This window comes from Sus scrofa, chromosome 16 (assembly GCF_000003025.6).
Source record: "Sus scrofa isolate TJ Tabasco breed Duroc chromosome 16, Sscrofa11.1, whole genome shotgun sequence".
Lineage (NCBI taxonomy): Eukaryota > Metazoa > Chordata > Mammalia > Artiodactyla > Suidae > Sus > Sus scrofa.
In genome coordinates this window covers 62186795-62207619 of record NC_010458.4, presented here as the reverse complement: position 1 = coordinate 62207619, position 20825 = coordinate 62186795, and the positions used below count along the sequence as shown (strand labels likewise).

Below are 20825 nucleotides of genomic sequence, written 5' to 3'. Positions count from 1 at the left end.
ACAGAAAAGAAAATCATGGACTTGGAGAATAGACTTGTGGTTGCCAAGGGGGAGGGGGAGGGAGTGGGATGGATGGGGGTTAGTAGATGCAGACTATTGCCTTTGGAATGGATTAGCAATGAGATCCTGCTCTGTGGCACTGGGAACTCTGTCTGGTCACTTATGATGGAGCATGATAATGTGAGAAAAAAGAATGTATACATGTATGTGTAACTGCATCATCATGCTGTACAGTAGAAAATTGACAGAATACTGTAAACCAGGTATAATGGAAAAAAATAAAAATTTTATATATACATATATATAAAATAATCAGAGGCAACTCACAGGGAAGCCTATTCAAAGAGAACATAAATATATGAAAAGTTACTTAATTGTTCAAAGAATGTGAAAAATACAAGTTAAAATAAGATGCACCCATCACAACTACAAAGAACAATCAATAATCAATACTGCTGAAGGGAAACTGAGAAAGAGGATATGTTCATACAGAAGCACAAAGAGATGTAACAGATGTATAAAAATTATTACAAAATATTACTGTATGTTTCCCTTAGAGAAAAAAAGTGAGATGCTGATGGCTTTTACTTTCTTATATTTTTACTTACTATATAAATGAAAATAATCTTGTATATTAAAAATGTAATCAGAATGATTAAAAAAGTTTATTTCTAATCAGGATGGTAAGAGAGAAAGAGAAGTATAGATATTAAACATTTTTATAAAGTCAAATACATTATAATTCTTTTCTGGATTCCAGATTTTCTGCCTTGTTTTAATTTATCCATGTTTATTAAAATGTTTATATATGATTTTCCTCTTTAAAAAATTATATCTTTAATGTATATGGAATTTAATCTGAGGGAAGGGGTAAGTTAGATATATGGTACTACATTTAAATATTCCCAAATGGTCATTTAGTTGTCACTGTCATTCATTAAATAATTAACTTATTCCCAATGATATAAAATTATACTTTCATTAAGGACTTGATTTTATTGCATTTCTAAGTCAGTTTCTACTCTATTTAGAAAGCATTAATTTGTTGCTATACCATTAATCACTGTAGTTTTATTTAAACTTTAAGTAGAGGTATTCTTTTCTTCCTATTTTTCATTTTCCTAATTTTTCCTATATATGTTTTTATTACAAACTTGAGAATTCCTGTTTCAAATTTTGAACAAATGACTGAAAAAAAATGAAGCCCGATGACCAACCAAACCAATGGCTATTTTACAAATAATCAATTCAAAAAGTGCTTTTTTTTTTAAACAAGGTTTCCTTCATTAAAAACATTATTGGTAAAAGGGCTCTTTTCTTCCCTTCAATTATATTTTTTACTATTGCTTATATGCTCTATTTAGATAGAGAAGCTATGGAAACCTCTCTAACTTGTCATAGGATTTCTAGAAGTTTCTCCCAGTTAACTCTCTTGGAGTTTGCCTGAATACTTTTTTTCCTAAGAGTGAAATTATTTTTCCTCCTTTTCCAACACCTATTTTTTCTCACATAATTTCACTGGCTAAGAATTTTTAAAAAGTTAAATAACAGTGGTAATGGTGAGCACCCATTTTTTTGTTCCTGTATTTACTGTCCCACCCTTAGACAAGAGGTCAGAGATAGTGCATTTGGTTAGATAGGTAGAAAAACCACACCAGGAAAATTGTTCCCAATTTCCTAAGGGATTTACAATTTATAACCAAGAATGAATACTAAATTCAATAGGTAACTTTTGAAAATCTTAATATCTATTAAACAGATGAAAAACATTTGACATTCCCAACTTATTAATATGGTAAATAATATTACATTTTTATTTTGAGATGATACTATGTGGTTATGTTTAGTTTGCTTTTTGTATTCTCTAGATTTAACCCAATAAATTAAGGATTATTTTTTCCCCTCACTGATATTCATTAGGGAAGTGGACTTATAATTTCCTTTATGAATTTTTTGATATGGTTTTGACACCTTATTTTTGTTATACTACTTTCTAAATAACCATTTGGGAGTTTTCTTTCTTTGTTTTTTTTCTTGCTTGTACCCTGCTACAGTTTAAAAACCAGTAAAGGTATTTGCTTTTAAAAATTTGACAGGATTTATTGCTGAAACTTTCTAGGCCAGCTGACCCTTTGGAATGGGGGTTAAATTTTTCTGTCAATTTTCTGAATTTTATTTTTGGAAATTAACCTGTTTTTGTTTTCTCTTGGTTCTAGAATTGGCTTTGCTAACATAATTTCTAAGGATGTCATGTATTTTAACCACATTTTCTAACTTTTAAAAAAAATTTTCTTTTGGCTGTAGCTGCGGTATTTGGAAGCTCCTGTGCTGGGAACCGAATCCAAGCTTTAACAGGGACCTACACTGCTACAGCAACAGTGTGTCCTTAACCCACTGTACCCGGCCTGAGGTCAAACCTACACCCCCGTAGCAACCTGATGTGTTGCAGTCAGGTTCTTAACCAACTGCACCAGGGCAGGACTCCAACTCATTTTCCAATAATTTGGCAAAATTTCCTTTTAATTTCGTTTTTCTACATAATTGTGAGGCTTTAAAAAAATTTCTAGTTTTGGTGTATCCATATCGGCTTCTTCTTTTCTTCTTGAATAACCTTTCCTTCCCTTGGTCAATTATTTGCCTATATTAGTTAACTTGAAAAAACTGACTTATTTGTAAATTATTTTGTTTTGGTTTGCTAATTTTTTGACCTATCATTTATCTTAATTACTTCCTTCTACATCTTCTAGATATTTTGTTGCACTTTTGTAACCTCTTGAATTGTATATTATATTCATTTTTTAAAATTACTTCTAGAGATGTGCTTGATAGTACAACTTTCAAACTGTTAACTATTTAATCACATCACTTAGGATTAATTATGTAGTATTTTAAGCTGCCATTAATTTACAAATGTTCATCAAATTAGTTTTTTTTTCCTTTTAATACATGAGTTATATAAGAATGAGTTTATACAACTAATAATGTTTATTAAATATACTATTTAAGAAATGTTTCTGTCCTTTTTCTCTCTTTAATTCCAATCATTTAACTTAATTTTGATGCTATTTCAATTTTAATTTTATGAATTATATGTGAATTATTAACTAATAATTATATCTTTGCTTTGAATTACAAGCATAAAATATATCTGTCTTAATATTTTAAAATTTCACTTCATCCTTATACAATAAAAATATTCAATCTTCAATTTTTCTTTTTTTGGATTTGTATTTACTTCATTTGTCTATGACTTTACTTAGAAAAATTTCCCATATCTGTACTTTAGAAGTATTTCCAATGAACAGCATTTTATTGGGTTTAGTTCTTGATTTAATCTGATAAACTTACTCTTTTGATACGTGAGGTGATATACACACTCTAGTTAAAACAGTTAAGACAGGAGATGGGATTAAGATGGCAGAATAGGACTAGAGCTCAACTTCTCTCCTAAAAACAACAAAATTCACAACTAAAGACTGAGCAATCTCCACCCAAATGGACCCAGAACCTTAAAAAAGATACCCTACTCCAGAAGAAAAAGAGGAGGCCACATCAAGAGGTAGCAGGGGCATATACAGGATATAAACAAACCCATACCTCCTGGGTGGGAAGCCCTAGAGACTGGAAACTAACTGGTTCACAGAGACTCACCTACAGGAGTGAGAATTCTAAGCCCCACATCAAACTCTCATGTGCAGGGATCTGGAACTGGGAGAAAGAGCCCCGGAGCATCTGGCATTGAAGGCCAGTGGGACTTGTGCACAGGAGCTCCATGGGACTGGGGGAAATGGAGACCCCATTCTTAAAAGGCACACACAGACTTTCACGTGCACTGGGTCCAAGGGCAAAGCAAAGTCTCCATAGGAATGTGGGTCAAACCTGACCGCAGTTCTTGGAGGACATCCTGGGAAAACAGGGGTGAATGTGGCTTGTTGTGGGGGAAGGACATTGGAAGCAAAGCTCTTGGGAATATTCAGTAGCATGCCTTTCTCTGGAGGTGGCCATTTTGGGAAAACCTGGCCCCACCCATCAGCACTGAGAAGCCCCAGGGCAAACAACAATGCAGGTGTGATCACAGCCCCACCCCTCAGTAAACAGGCTACCTAAAGACTCCTCAAGCACAGAGCCACCTCTCATCCCTTCCAGAGACAAAGCCCCACCCACCAGAGGGATTAGAATAAGCTCCACCTACCAGTGGCAGGCATCAGCCCCTCCCATCAGGAAGACTACAGTAAGCCCCCATACCAACTTCAGCCACAACGGGGGCAGAGATCAGAAGTAGGAGAGGTTACAAATCTATTATCTGTAAAAAGGTCACCACACCAAAAGCCTATGAAAATGAAAAGACAGAGAACTGTAACTCAGATGAGGGAGAAAGAAAAAAACCCAGAAAACAAGCTAAGTGATGAGGAGATTCTCAGCCTCCAGGAAAAAGATCTTAGACTGTTGATGCTGAAGATGATGCAAGACATTAGAAATAAACTGGAGGCAAAGATGGATAACTTACAGGAAACACCGAGCAAAGAGATACAAGATATAAAACTTAAACAAGAAGAGATGCAAAATACAATAACTGAAATAAAAAATTCACTAGAAGCAGCTAACAGCAGAATACAGGAGGCAGAATAACAAATAAGTGAGGTGGAGGACAGATTAGAAGAAATTACGAATGCAGAACAGAAAAGAGAAAAAAGATTGAAAACAAATGAAGAGAGTCTCAGAGAACTCTGGGACAACATTAAATGCACCAACATCCGTATTATAGGGGTGACAGAAGGAGAAGAGAGAGAGAAGGGGACAGAAAAAATATGCCAGGAGATAATAGCCGAAAACTTCCCTAACATGGGAAAGGAACCACTCACTCAAATCCAGGAGGCACAACAAGGACCATATAAAATAAACCCAAGGAGGAATACCTAGAGACACATATTAATCAAACTGACCAAAATTAAAGACAAAGAGAAAATCCTGAAAGCAGCTAGGGAAAAGAAACAAGTAACATACAAGGGAACCCCGATAAGGTTATCAGCAGATTTTTCAGCAGAAACTCTGCAGGCCAGAAGGGAGTGGCATGATATACTTAAAGTGATGAAAGGAAAAAACCTCCAACCAAGATTACTTCACCCAGCAAGGTTCTCATTCAGATTGGAAGGAGAAATCAAACCTTCACAGATAAGCAAAAGCTGAGAGAATTCAGGAACACTAAACCAGCCTTACAACAAATACTAAAGGAACTTCTTTAGGCAGAAAAGAAAAGACAGCAACAGGAAACAAAAATACCACAAATAACAAGGCTCACCACTAAAGGTATATATACAGTAAAGATATGAAATCATCCATGCATGATTATACCATCAAAATCAGAAATCATGAGAAGAGGTGGGTACGAATGCAGGACACTGGAGATGAACTTGCAATTAAGAGAACAACAACTTAAAACAATCTCATAAACATATAGACTCTTATATCAAAACTTCAGAATAACTGCAAACCAAAAATCTACCATTGATACACAAACAAAGAAAAATCAACTCAAATACAACACTAAAGATAGTCATCAAACCAGAGGAGGAGAAAACGAGAGAAGGGAAGAAAAAAGGGCAACAAAAACAAATCCAAAGCAATTAATAAAATGGCAATAAGAACATATGTATCAATAATTACCTTAAATGTTAATGGACTAAAGCACCCCAACCAAAAGACACAGGCTGGCTGAATAGATAGAAAAACAAGACCAATATATATTCTGTCTTCAAGAGACCCACTTCATTTCTAGGGACACATACAAACTGAAAGTGAGAGGATGGAAGAAAATATTCCATGCAAACGGGGATCAAAAGAAAGCTGGAGTAGCAATACTCATAACAGACAAAATAGACTTTAACATGAAGAATATCTTAAGGGACAAAGAAGGTCATTATGCAATGATCAAAGGATCAATCCAAGAAGAAGATATAACAATTTTAAATATCTATGCACCCAACATGGGTTCACCACAATATATAAGGCAACTGCTAACAACCATAAAAGGACAAATTGACAATAACACAATAATAGTGGGGGACTTTAACACCCCACTTAGAGCAATGGGCAGATCATCCAGACAGAAAATCAATAAGGAAACACAGGCCCTGAATGATGCATTAAACCAGATGGACTTAATAGGTATTTATAAGACATTCCATCCAAAGGCAACAGAATATACACTCTTCTCAAGTGCACATGGAACATTCTCTAAGACTGATCACATTCTGGGATACAAATCCAACCTCAGTAACTTTATGAAAATTGTAATCATATCAAGCATCTTTTCCGACCATAACGTTATATGACTGGAAATCAATAACAAGAAAAAGTATGCAAAAAACACAAACATGTGGAGACTCAACAACATGGTACTAAAAAAACTAATGGATCACTGAAGAAATCAAAGAGGAAATTTAAAAATACCTAGATGCAAATGACAACAAAGATATGACACTCCAAAACCTATGAGATGCAGCAAAAGCTGTTCTAAGAGGAAAGTTTATAGCAGTACAAGCCCACCTCAGGAAAAAAGAAAAAGCTCTAATAAACAAGCTAACTTTACATCTAAAGCAGCTGGAGAGAGAAGAACAGACAAGATCTAAAGTTAGTAAAAGGAAAGAAATCATAAAGATCAGAGCAGAAATCAATGAAATAGAAACAAATTAAACCATAGCAAAGATCAATGAAACAAAAAGCTGGTTCTTTGAAAAGGTCACCAAAATTGATAAACCCTTAGCCAGACATATCAAGCAAAAAAGAGAGAGGACTCAAATCAATAAAATTAGAAATGAAAAAAGGAGAAGTAACAACAGACATCAGAGAAATACAAAGGATCATAAGAGACTACTATATGCAACTATATGCCAATAAAATGGAAAACCTAGAAGAAGTGGACAAATGCTTAGAAAAGTACAATATTCCAAGACTAAACCAAGATGAAATAGAAAAGATGAATGAAACAATCACAAGAATTGAAATTGAAACTGTGATTAAAAACCTTCCAACAAAGAAAAGTCCAGGACCAAATGGCTTCATAGGCAAATTCTATCAAACATTTAGAGAAGAGCTAACACCTATCCTTCCGAAAATATTGCAAAAAATTGCAGAGGAAGGGACACTCCCCAACTCATTCTATGAGGCCACCATCACCCTGATACCAAAGCCAAAGATAGCACAAAAAAAGAAAACTACAGGCCAATTTCACTGATGAACATTGATGCAAAAATCCTCAACAAAATCCCAGCAAACAGCATCCAACAATACATTAAAAGGATTGTACATCATGATCAAGTGGGATTTATCCCACTTGATGCAAGCGTTCTTCAAAATCTGCAAATCAATCCGTGTGATACACCACATTAACAATCTGAAGAATAAAAACCATATGATCCTCTCAATGGACAGGGAAAAAGCTTTTGACAAAATCCAACACCCATTTCTGATAAAAACCCTTCAGAAAGTGGGCATAACGGGAACCTACCTCAACATGATAAAGGCCGTATAGGACAAACCCACAGCAAACATCATTCTCAACGGTGAAAAGCTGAAAGAATTCCCACTGAGATCAGGAACAAGACAAGGATGTCCACTCTCACCACTATATTCAACATAGTTTTGGAAGACCTAGCCACACCAATCAGATCAGTAAAACAAATAAAAGGAATCCAAATTTGAAAGGAAGAAGTAAAACTATCACTATTTGATACATGATACTATACATAGAGAGTCCTAAAGATTCTACCAGAAAACTGTTAGAGCTCATCCATGAATTTGGCAAAGTCGCAGGATACAAAAGTAATACACAAAAATCAATGGCATTTCTATACTCTAACATTGAAAGAGGAGAAGGAGAAATTAGGGGAGCAATCCCACTTACTATCGCATTCAAAAGAATGAAATACCTAGGAGTAAACCTATCTAAAGAGACAAAAGACCTGTACTCTGAAAACTATAAGACACTGATGAAAGAAATCAAAGATGACACAAACAGATGGAAAGATATACCGTGCTCATGGATTGGAAGAGTTAATATTATCAAAATGACTATGCTATCCAAGGCAATGTGCAGATTCAATACAATCCCTATCAAATTACCAAGGACATTCTTCACAGAACTTGAACAAAATATTTTAAAGTTTGTTTGGAAGCACAAAAGACCCAGACTAGCCAAAGCCTTCCTGAAAAAGAAAAATGGAGCTGGAGGAATCATGCCCCCAGAATTCAGACTATTTTACAAAGCAACAATCATCAAAACTGCATGGTACTGGCACAAAGACAGAAATATAGACCAGAGGACCAGGATAGAAAGTCCAGATTTAAACCCATGCACCTACAGCCAACTAATCTATGACAAAGGAGGCAAGAATATACAATAGAGAAAGGACGGCTTGTTCAATAAGTGGTGCTGGGAAAACTGGATGGCCACATGGAAAAGAATGATATTAGAACACTCCCTAACTTCATACACAAAAATCAACTCCAAATGGATTAAAGACCTAGATATAAGACCAGACGCTATAAATCTCTTTGAGGAAAACATAGGCCAAACACTCTACGACATAAACGACAGCAAAATCTTCTCGGATCCACCTCTTAGCGTATTGACAATAAAAACAAAAATAAACAAATGGGACATAATCAAACTTTAATGTGTCTGCACAGCAAAGGAAACCCTAAACAACACAAAAAGACAACCCAAGAATGGGAGAAAATCTTTGCAAGTGAGTCAACTGACAAGGGATTAATCTCCAAAATTTATAAAAGCCTTCTGCAGCTCAATACCAAAAAAAACAAACAACCCCATCAAAAAATGGGCAGAAGATCTAAACAGACAGTTCTCCAAAGAAGACATACAGATGGCCACAAAACACATGAAAAGATGTTCAACATCACTCATTATTAAAGAAAGGCAAATCAAAACCACGATGAGGTACCACCTTAGACCAGCCAGAATGGCTGTCATCCAAAAGTCTACAAACAATAAGTGCTGGAGAGGGTGTGGGAAAAAGGAACACTAGTACACTGTTGGTGGGATTGTACATTGGTGCAACCACTGTGGAAAACAGTATGGAGATGCCTCAGAAAACTGAAAATAGAACTACCATTTGATCCAGCAATCCCATTCCTGGGCATCTATCCAGAGAAAACCATGACTCGCAAAGACACATGTACTCTGATGTTCACTGCAGCACTATCTACAATAGCCAAGACATGGAAACAACCTAAATGTCCATCGACAGAGGAGTGGATCCAGAAGAGGTGGTCCATATACACAATGGAATATTACTCAGCCATTGAAAGGAACAAAATACTAGAATTTTTTGCAACATGGATGGACCTAGAAACTATTATGCTAAGTGAAGTCAGCCGTACAATTAGACACCAACATCAAATGATTTCACTGACATGCGGAATTTGAAAAAAGGACAGACTGAACTTCTTTGCAGAACAGATGCTGACTCACAGATAATGAAAAACTTATGGTCTCTGGAGGAGACAGTTTGGGGGGTGTTGGGATGTGCTTGGGCTGTGGGATGGAAATCCTGCGAAATTGGATTGTGATGATCATTATACAACTATAGATGTGATAAATTCATTTGAGTTAAAAAAAAGACAAAAAAAAACCTCAGTTAAGACATGCTTGGTTTTAATTCTATTTCTTCATTCTGCTCTGCATTTGCTTTTAAGTTGTCCTTATCTGTATTCAAATGTCTAACTTTACCTACATTATCTGCACCTTTTTAAACTGAAATATAGTTGACATACAATATTACATTAGTTTCTGGTGTACTACATAATGATTTGATATTTGTATACATTATGAAATGATCACCAGTATATGTCTAGTAACTATCTACACCCAAAGTTATTACAATATGATTGACCATATTACTTATGCTCTCTATACACCCTGGCCTTTTTATTATATAACTGGAAGTTTATAGCTCCTAATCCCCATCACCAGGATTGCCCGTTCCTATGTTTTTCCCTCTGAGCAAAAACCTGTTCTCAGAATCTATGAGTCCGTTTTCACATTTCCGTTTCACATTTTGTTCTGTCTTTTCGATCCTACAAATAAGTGAGATCATGTGGTATGTATCTTTCTCTGACTTATTTCACTTAGCATAATGCTCTCTATGTCCATCCATATTGCCTCAAAGGTCAATATTTCATTTTTTATGGATGTGTAATATTCCATTGCATGTATATGTGTGTGTATATATATGTATGTGTATGTATACCTACATATCTATATCTGTAGCTATATTTATAGCTATAGCTATCCCTATCTATCTATCTATCACACACCACAGCTTTTTTATCTGTCAGTGGGCACTCAGGTTGCTCTCATATCTTAGCTGATGTAAATAATACAGCTCTGCACCTCTCTTTGCTTTATTTATGTCTTATTATCTAGGGTTTTATAAGATAAATTGTCAGATTTTGATTCTTGTACCAAAATGGTCCTTAGACTTTCATGCTTTAGTATAATACCATAAAGATATGAGAAATAAAGATGGTGATTTCTCAGCTTTCCTGTAAAGATTTTAATTTATGTCTCAGCTGGAATCTACTTTTTTGTTGTTGTTGTTGTCTTTTGTCTTTTTAGGCCCACACCCGTGACATATGGAGGTTCCCAGGCTAGGAGTTCAACAGGAGTTGCAGCTGCTGGCCTATGCCAGAATCATTCCAATGCGGGATCTGAGCTGCATCTGTGACCTATACCACAGCTCACGGCAATGCTGATCCTTAACCCACCAAGCGAGGCCAGGGATGGAAACTGCAACCTCGTGGTTTCTAGTCAGATTCATTTCTGCTGCACCATGATGGGAACTCCAAACTGGAATCTACTTTTTAAGCAAGATGACCCCAGTGTAGGCAGTCTGTGGTAGTCCTTTTGAGAAACAATGTTGTGAAAGCTATCTACGTTAATTTTAAACATATGCTTAATTTTCAAATTCTTGATTCATAAACTGTAAAAACAAAAGGTAAATATTAAGTCCTTGCTATTAATTAGAAAACAAATAGCTTCTCCCTCATCAACACCACCCATCTCTTGATTTTTTCTATTTATATCTTCAATATCTAGTTTTTTTAAATATTTCAATTATTTTTTAATGCAGTAAGTTTAATTTTTGAGGTGAAACAGTATTAGTTCTACATCCTATCTTTAATTTTAAATGATAACATTCTGGCTTTTTCTATTCTAACATTCCTTACCTTCGCTACATTCTGTTGGGGGACTAGATTTCTTTTATTTTTTTTTAAGCTACAATATTTTTCTTGAATAAGGACTCATGCATTAGATTATGTGTATTGAGGGTAGATTGTCTTTTGCCACTATATATAAATGATATTCTTAGGGTATATTTCTCCCCTCGGAACCCTGTAACACTTACCTATTGTTTTATAAAATGTAATTTGCTATGAAGTAGTTTGAAACCTATCATTTCTTCCCCTTCCTTACAGGTCATTCACTTTCTGACTAGAAGTTTAGTACTTTCAGAAGAATGTAATAAGGTGGCAATGATATTATATATATACATATTTATCTTGAAACCCAGTATACACTTTTAGCCTACTAATTAATTTCATTACAGGTATGTATACCTTAATGTATAGCATAGTAGTTAAGAGTGTATCATTTAATCATATTTTCTGTTCAACCATTTCCTAGCTGTCCAAACTGAAGAAAATTAATTATACTCTCCATGTCTCCCTCCACGCATCATCTATAAACTTATAACTACTACAACATAGGGTAATAATGACTTATTTCATGACATAATATATGTTCAGTGTCTAAGCACCTAGGAGTTTAAATATGATTAATTTTGCTATTGTAATTATTTATTAATGTCAGATTTAAATCTTTTTCTATTCCATTTTTCCACTTTGAACTTAACATCATAGTTCTACCTGTTTAATTTGCTATATCTGTCCTATATATTATTGTTTTCTCTGAGTAGTTTTTACTTCTACATGTCCTTTTCTTTGCATTTGGCATGATTTTCTACAGACTGAACTTTGTGTTATTGCCTTGATTTTTTGCCATACTGATTTTCTTTCTTACTACTTTAGATTCAGTTATTAGTGCCTTTGAAAATTGCTTTGCCTTAATTATTGAGCTTTTGACTCTTGTTTATCCTTGACCTTTTATTTCATACTCTTTCCATTTTTGGTGAGAAAAAAAAAAAAACATTTGTTGTGAAACATTTTAATATATGCTGAAATATTTTATTCCAACAAAGAGCATTATCTGTCTTTTGCATACTGAGTTTTTCTCTCTCTCCCCTACCAAATGAGAGGAAGGAGAGAGACTATATCATTTGGTATGTTCCTGAACAGATGCAATGCTGTTCCTTTGTTTAGATGCTTCATTTTGATGAAGACTTTTCTACAGGGTTTTCCTATTTGCTAAAGTATACCTTGGGTAAAATTTTCTGGATTTTGTTTGCACTAATATTAGCCCTACTTATGTATCTTTTAATGTCTACAGATCTTCAGTTTGAGTTGGGTATTGATTTGTGGGTTTGTTTGTTTTGTTTGTTTGTTTTTGTTTTTCTATGGGCTTTTGGAGAGAGAAGAGAAAAACTGCACATGGGTTGTTGGACTCTTGTAACTTCATTTTTCTAAAATATTTCACAACTGAAAACAGACATCAGTGTTCTGTTTTTTCATCATTTTAAGTGCTGGGTGATGTGTGTGCATGTGTGTGTGTGTACGTGTACTGCCACACTTTCATACAGTGTTATTAGCTTGTAAACTATCATAAAACTTATAGAACTTTTTTTCTAGGGAACAATTTAGCAATATGTATTACCATTTTATTACCATTTTAAAGGTACATACTTTCTGACTCAGAAATTCCACTTTAAGAAATATATTAGGAATCAGTGTTGTGTAAACATGTCAGCAATGAGATGCTTATTTTAGAGCTGTCTTTAAAACCCTTAGAAAATGCAAATATCTAAAAATTGTGCTTGTTATATAAAGTGTATATATTCAATAAATTATTTTGTATTTCTTATACATGACATATAATTAGATTTGAAGACACAAAAATGGTAAGTAGAAAATAGCAGTACACACATAGTAGAACATAATTATGTAGATAAAAGTATGTCATTTAGTGTGAATAAAGATGAATACTAACAACAATTATGCCTGGGCTTGGGGTGCAGGTGGTTTTGTCATTTCCACATTTTTAAAAACAATGATCATGAATTAGTTTTATTATAAAAAAATAGTAACAGAGCTAACAAAAGTAAAACTGAGAAAGATACACACACTGTTACCACCCCTATAATACTAGCAACTATTTATTGAGTATTCTTTGTCTGGCACTATATGAAGACCCTAATATATTACCTCATTTAATACTCTCAGTAGTTTCATGAAGCAAAAATCAGTGTTTTAGTTTTAGGTTGTGGAACTGAAGGATGGAAAGGTTAAGCAAGTATAATGTTACACAGCTCATAAAAGACCATGACTGAATGTGAACCCAGTTCAGTCTGATTCTAACAGACCCCATCTTCCCAGTGTACCCTACTGTCTCTGAGGATTGTCAACTACACCTTGATGCTTTTGAAGGATGCAGGTTTACTAGCTCATCATTCAAACTCTTGGCTACTAGCCCTTATTTCATACCCTATGAATTTAAAGGAGAATTCAAAAGACAGAATAGAGATATATCCAACAAAGAAAAGTACAAATACAGAGGATATTAAGATTCATAATTCGAGGTAAATCATTCTCTTTAACATAATGTTTTATGAAATAGGGAGAAGAGTTCTTGACAAATGAGAGTAAAAAGTATGGCACCTTTTTTTTTTTTTTTTTTTTGTCTTTTTGCCTTTTCTAGGGCCACTCCCATACCATATGGAGGTTCCCAGGCTAGGGGTCAAATCGGAGCTGTAGCCATCAGCCTGCGCCAGAGCCATAGCAAAACCAGATCTGAGCCGCATCTGCAACCTACACCACAGCTCATGCCCTTGCCAGATCCTTAACCCACTGAGCAAGGCCAGGGATGGAACCCACAACCTCATGGTTCCTAGTCGGATTCATTAACCACTGCGCCATGATGGGAACTCCCAAAATATGGCATCATTAACACTTGCAAGCCATCAGCTGAAAACATCAACAAAAGGGCAAGTGTTCTTTCAAATATTCTCATAAGCTGAGGATTTTCCTGAATTTTCATGTAACTTTTACCCAGTCATAGACCAATTATGCAATATACTCTGATTTTTATTTGGAATAATACAATGTTTTCAGCCATTTTGATCATTGACCCAAACTCAAAATGTCAAACCAGTTTTCTTCTAAATGATTAGCATTCTACCCAGAATACTGCCCAATCAAATCATTCTACTTCAATTTCAGTGATTAATGGCTTCAGTTAAAAAAGAACAGCAACACTACAAATAAGATCACCCACGTTTTAAGGGATTAGGGCTAACATAAAGAGAAACAATGTTTCAAACATCTCTTCTGGAATCTATGTAACAGTATTTACCAAAATCTTTGCTATGTATAACACAGTAAGTAATAAAGTTAAGAAAAAAAAAATTAAAATACCAAAACAAACTAGCAATATAAGAGGTTAACCATCCTGTGCCTCCCACCCCAAATGCAGTAATAATGAGGAATCAAGGAATTTGGGGTCAGAGCCACAAAATGAAGGAAGAACATGATACTTAAAGATACAGTAATGACAGCTCATCTGGCATCAAGTCCTCATAGGAAAGGTTCACAAGCATTTGGTATCATTCACTGCCTCACCAGGAAAGAGAAGTAAGAAAAAGGAGAGACAAGGGACCAGTGATAATGTGGAACGGTGACAATCTCCATCATCACCATCCTTCTCCAATTTGGAGGGCAATATGAATGGCGATTAGCCAATTAAGAAATGCAAACACATGAGCATTCAAAAACTAAACTCTGAATTTTAGCCCCTATGGGCTTTCTTTGGAGTTCACTTAAGACAAGAACATTGACACGAAATAATCTCAATTATTGCCTCTCATCTATCATAATAGTACTGGGCTTGCCGAGAGAATACTTATTTGTACCATATAAATGATGATAAAGGAACAAGGACTTGATGCAAACAGAACATTCTCAGACACAATTCAATAATCTAGGACAAAAAAAAAAAAAAAAAAAGGTTCCTGAATCCTGAGCCAACCTATAGAAGAACTGTATAATTCTCCACCTATTCCTTTAAACCAAAAGATACACAACATGACAACTAAGAAATACTAGAGTATATAATGACATTCTAACCTCTCGATACAAATGAAAAGGAATCTCAAAATACAATCTACTTGGTTTCTTCCTCTAGCACAACAATAATAACTGAGTGGGGCACTGAAGCTTAGGTTCATCATAGCTATATTAAAAGAAAAACAAACCCAGCAAAATCCCATTAGTGTTTCACGAAAACACTTATGCCCACGTCTCTGTGGATACAAGTCCATAAATTATCTACAAAACCCCATACATTATCTTAAAGGGAACGACTAAACAAATTTGCTCCAACAGAAATACAAATAAATGGATTAAAAACTGGCTATCTAACCGTATACAGAGAGAAATCGTAATTGGTAGTCCGTCTAGTTGGGGAGAGGTTTCCAGTTGGGTCCCACAAGGATCGATATTGGGTCCCATTTTGTTTAATATCTTTATAAAAAATCTGGAAGACAAAGTAAAAGAATGTGCTAATTAAGTCGACTGATGCCACTAGATTAGGATTGGTGGTTAAAGTAAATTGGAAATAGATAAATGCTACTGGTCTTTAGAAAGACTGATACTAACAGCAACTAGGACTTCTAAATAGTTACGTAATTTTAATGTATCATTTAAAAATCTAATTCCAAGCACTATAAATAAATAAATTTAAAAGATCTTAGTGGCTGTGCATAGCCAAAAATTTAGGCACAATGAAAAAGACAACACAGAGACTCAAAACACCCGTGAATGCAGAATAAAGGATGTCCCCCAACAGAGACATTTTTGTGAAGCATTATTTGGAAAATTGGTGACTGTGGGACTCAATACAATAAGGATATTAGAGACATTTCAGATATGCAAGAATCAAGGTGATTAAAGATAGAAGTAACTAAGTTTTCAAATATGCATACATCTAGTTATTAGCAGAAAAATAAACAAGAAAACAACAAAGTTTAAAAGAAAAAAAGGAGAGCTAGAAACTCTCCATGAGCCAGAAGAGGGTGGAGGCATGAACCAGAAAAGTGGGTGAAATTAATTAAGAGCAAATTCTATAAGGAAACTCTCTCTCTCTCTCTCTCTCTCTCTCACACACACACACACATACACACACATACACAAATAGAAGAATGCAAGGGATAATAGGAGGGCTCTCCTAATACTAGAATACAGATTATATATATTTTTTGAACTACTCCTGAAGATCCTTGGGAGAAATATTCAGTGGAACGCTCGTTGGTTTAAGGTTTATTTTTTTAAATCTTAGTATTTTACAATTTAATTTGTTACATGGAGACAACAGTGAAAGTAACACTGTCATCCATGGACTCTTATGTGTAGACAGAAGGGTTGTTTTTTAAGTGAAGTTAGCTGAACTGAATATATGAAATAATGTGGAATCAGCTTTTTAATTTTATATTATTTTTTCACTTTCTTGCACAGAGGAATATATACTGGATAAGAACTGGGAAACCTAGGCTGTATCAGAAATCTTGTTAACTTTGCTATGTAAGCCTATGCAAGCATGGATATTTCACTTTCCCGAAGAGCCTTAGTTTTTGCATTAGTTAAATGACAGGCTGAAAATTGCTTTAAGAGCTGCAGATACTCTTGTTAAAATAAGAACTTGTATGAAGCTTGATACAGAGAAGAGACTAGAGAAATGTGTAAGTATGTTGCTGAGCAATAGGGGGTTCCCACCTGGCTAGGCTTTCTGTCTTCATCCCTTTCTGACCTTAGGACAGAGAATAGTTTAAAAATCACTTTAGATGACCTGATACGCTGCTACTGTCTCTAGGAAACCATCAAAGAGAATCTGAAAAAGTCAATCCCTTTGCTAGTTGCTGATTTCTCCAGAGCATCTGACAATACTTGGTTGATTTTATGTGCCTAATCCTAAAAAAAAAAGAAAAAAAAAAAAAAACCCTGTAGAATTAGAGTTGAAAAGAAGGGCCATTCTTGATAAGAAATAGAGTGGCATTATTCATAACAATGACAAAAAAGAAAGCATTGTGCAATCAAGGCCCTAAGTGGGTCTCCTCTAACCTTTCATGCTAGGTTAAAAAAAAAAAAGAAAAAAGAAAGATGGCAGTCTGAAATATTAGATAGTTTTCTTTTAAAAAGCTAATCAAGATGGGTATAAGTATTCTGGCCTAAGAAGTAACTAAAGTTTTTAGTTGCTTTGCTATAGATTTCACAGTTAATATCTGTTGAAAAATGATTTCCTTGTTTTAACTTTAAAACTTCCAACATGAAACATTCATCTGTGGATAATATTCTTTATCAGGGATAGGACTGCACCCTACATACTAGAGCATGTAAAACACACAAGCAAGTATTGCTAACAGATCTGGAGACTGTAAATTTTATTTTAAAAAGTAGTCATTTCTATCATTTAAAATATTTCATTAATATCTATCACTTATTTATTGCTTATCATATACTAGGGACTATGTTATCCTCCCTACACTTTATCATGACTTCATAATGAATTCTGAGAGAGAGACTAAGGCCATTTTACAGATAGGGAAATTAAAGGATGAGAGAGGCCTTTTTTTTTTTTTTGCCTATTATCAAATAACTATTATGTGGAGGATAAATACTAAACCTGACTGACTCTGAAATATGTGTTCAGAACCATTGTGCTAAATTATAATTCCTGATACCATGATGTTATGTATGATGATCAAAGAAAGTAGAGAAGCCACTTGTACTAAGGAGTTCTAAGAATAGGACAAGCATCCTTTTTATTTTTCTCATGTTTGAAAGCAGATAATTGGACTCGAGTAGGGTTTGTTAACCTAAGCAGTACCAACATTTTGGGCTGGATAACTGTTCCGGGGAGGCTGTCCAAAGTATTGTAGGATGTTTAGCAGCATGCCTGGCCTCTGTCTACTGGGTATCTGTAGTGAGCCCCTCTTCCTAGTTTTGACAATCCAAATCATCTACAGACATTTTTGATGATCCTTTGAGGGGGCAAAAATCACCTATGATGTGAGAACCACTGTTCTAGAAGAACTCTGGTACCTTTTTTGTTGCCTAATATTCTGTGCTCTGAATTATGGATCCAACTTCAGCCAAGAGGATAGGTTTTTCATCACTATGGGGTATCTGACCAGTGAACCATTCCCTACCTCCATCTCAGTACACTGAATTTAAAACTACCTGAAGCTCTCTGGGTTTGGTTTGCTATAGAACTGCCACTCTTCAGTACTTAAATTTATCATTTAAATGCAAATTGGTATGGAAAAATAGGGTAGATGAAAGTGAAAAGAGAGCGGATGTTATCGTAAGTCAGCTTTGCATTAGGCAATTGATTTAGACTCATTTCAAACTGCAGACCTATGAGATAGTTTTATTTATTTATTCATTTTCTTTTCTTTACTAAAGCTACTCTACCAGGAAAATTGTAAAATGGGTTTGAAAAACATTCTCTCATTTGACAGCCCTAGTGCTACCTTGGAATCTCTTAACAGAATGCTGTAAGTGAAACCTCAAACACTGAAAAGAAATTGACAACTTCCTGGACCCTATGGTTCACTGGCTTTTAAGGGCGATACCTAAAATTTGCATCATCATGAATATCATCTACTGGGAAAGGCGTGCCTTTGATTAGAGAAGAGTCAAAAATCAAAAGTTAGACCTATGAATATGTGGAAAATATTAGTGAGTCAGAAGCTTTCATTGGGTTTGCTCCATATAAAATTCAGTGGCAGAGATTATGTATGGTGTGCTATCATTGGAGTTAAACTGAAGTCAGAAATATTAAAACATCAATTAAATAATTATTGGATGATTAATAATTCCAGGTGGCTTAAAAGAATTACTATTTCCCTAGTTTCATCACAGTAAACTATTTATGAAATCCAACATATGTATTACTTCATAAACACTATTTATGACAGACATTAAAATAAGACCTTGTTTTTCTTGTCTATTTTGAAGAGTCTAAATTAGGACTATGAGAAAATATACGTGTAAATATTCCATTTAGTGAAAAAAGTTACATAAAAGGAAGCCACACTGGGGAGTAAAGAGGACTAGCTCTATTGGAACTGCTGTCAAAAACCTCAGAATTAAGATTCTCCATCTTGGTGGCAAATTAGAATAATATTTGGAGAATTGTAAAAAAAATTGTGACACCCAGGCATATTCCATGATGATCAAATCAGAATTTCTGGGGAAGAAATCTAGGCTTCAGTGTTTTATAATGCTTTCCCAGTCTTTTAATTGAACACCCAAGGTTGAGAGCCATTGCCTTAAAGAATAAATTAGGTTAACAACTGTTTAAGAGTTGTTTTGTGACTTAAGCAAGGTGGTAGCCTCCAGTACCCAAATGGTTCAGTGGTTTTAAGTGGTACATGTGCAAGGGATTAAGTAATTATCTGTCACTTAAAAGGAAAGTTATTATTTTTTCCCTTTCCACTTCTTTTTCTAATCATCTGATGACTTTAAGGAGAAAATCTCAGTTTGTGGCTGGTGGATCTTTAACACATGTCTGTACTTACTCATCTCCCTTTTAAATCAAAGAGAATGCAGAGCTCCAGCCCAGAGCCTTTACCTAGTCTAACCTAGAAATTAATAACCTAGTTTCATTTTCATTTATACTTAAAATTCTCTTCCAGCAAGTAAAACTGATTTAAATGATATGAAATTTCCTTTTTAAATAAATTGAAATAGAGTAAAATCAAATAAACAGAAAGTAAATAAAGGTACATATTATATTCATATGCAGGGAAAGTCACAAAGGTGGTTCTTAGATGACTATGGTTTGGGCCACCCTAGTGCTAAAGGAGAGGGCGTCTAAATGTTGGGTCATAAATGTGGGCCCTGACGGTGCCTCCATCACTAAGTATCTTTGTGATTTGGGACAAATGACTCATTCTCTTCCCTGGACTTTGGTTTTCTCATTTGTTAAACCAAGCCATGAACCTATATTGCTGGCATTCTTCTATGAGCTTAAGAAGCAAGGAGGGCTTGCCCTCTGAACTTACCTTGTTGACATCTAGGCGCATCTTCTCATTGTTGGCACTAGCAGCTTTTTCAGCTGCTTTCTTTTGGCGTTGAGGTCCCCTCCCAAAGAAGATATAGTTGACCAAAGCATATTCCAGAAGGGCCATGAAAACAAAGACAAAGCACCCCATCAGGTACATGTCAATGGCCTTCACATAGGGGATTTTAGGGAGAGTCTCCCGAAGGTGGGTATTGATCGTGGTCATGGTTAGCACAGTTGTAATTCCTGAAAAAAATGACGGAGTTGGTGTAATAATGTTCATATTTCCTTGCTGCTTTCATCATAGCTGAAAGGTTAACTGTATTCTTTTACTTATTCATATAAGCTGCAAAATATATAACAGGCACTTATTATACAGCAGCACTGTGATGCTCTGGAGATATGCATAAATCATTAATTTACAGTAAACATGAATCATTTGGAGGCATTTTCTTTAATTATATTTTTACATTTATCATTATGTATCTGGTGGGGAGAGATGTGAATTAAATGCTATGAGAGACATGTGCAAGGGGAGTTGGGACCATGGAGAAGATCCTAGTAGAGCTGAGTC

At 35.0% G+C, this 20825-nt stretch overlaps 1 protein-coding gene across 5 annotated transcripts in view; it reads right to left on the bottom strand.

Annotated features, from left to right (window-relative positions):
* The window catches only part of GABRB2 (gamma-aminobutyric acid type A receptor beta2 subunit), a 255980-nt gene that overhangs the window by 33283 nt on the left and 201872 nt on the right, over positions 1-20825 (bottom strand). For 3 of the 5 annotated variants that reach the window (XM_003483855.4, XM_013984877.2, XM_021077085.1), the window contains 2 exons: positions 20253-20497; positions 15611-15724 (listed from right to left, as the gene is read on the bottom strand). In XM_003483855.4, coding sequence (XP_003483903.1) covers positions 15611-15724; positions 20253-20497 — 359 coding nt within the window. The remainder of the gene's footprint in view (positions 1-15610; positions 15725-20252; positions 20498-20825) is intronic. The other 2 variants (XM_013984878.2, XM_021077086.1) reach the window with 1 other exon arrangement.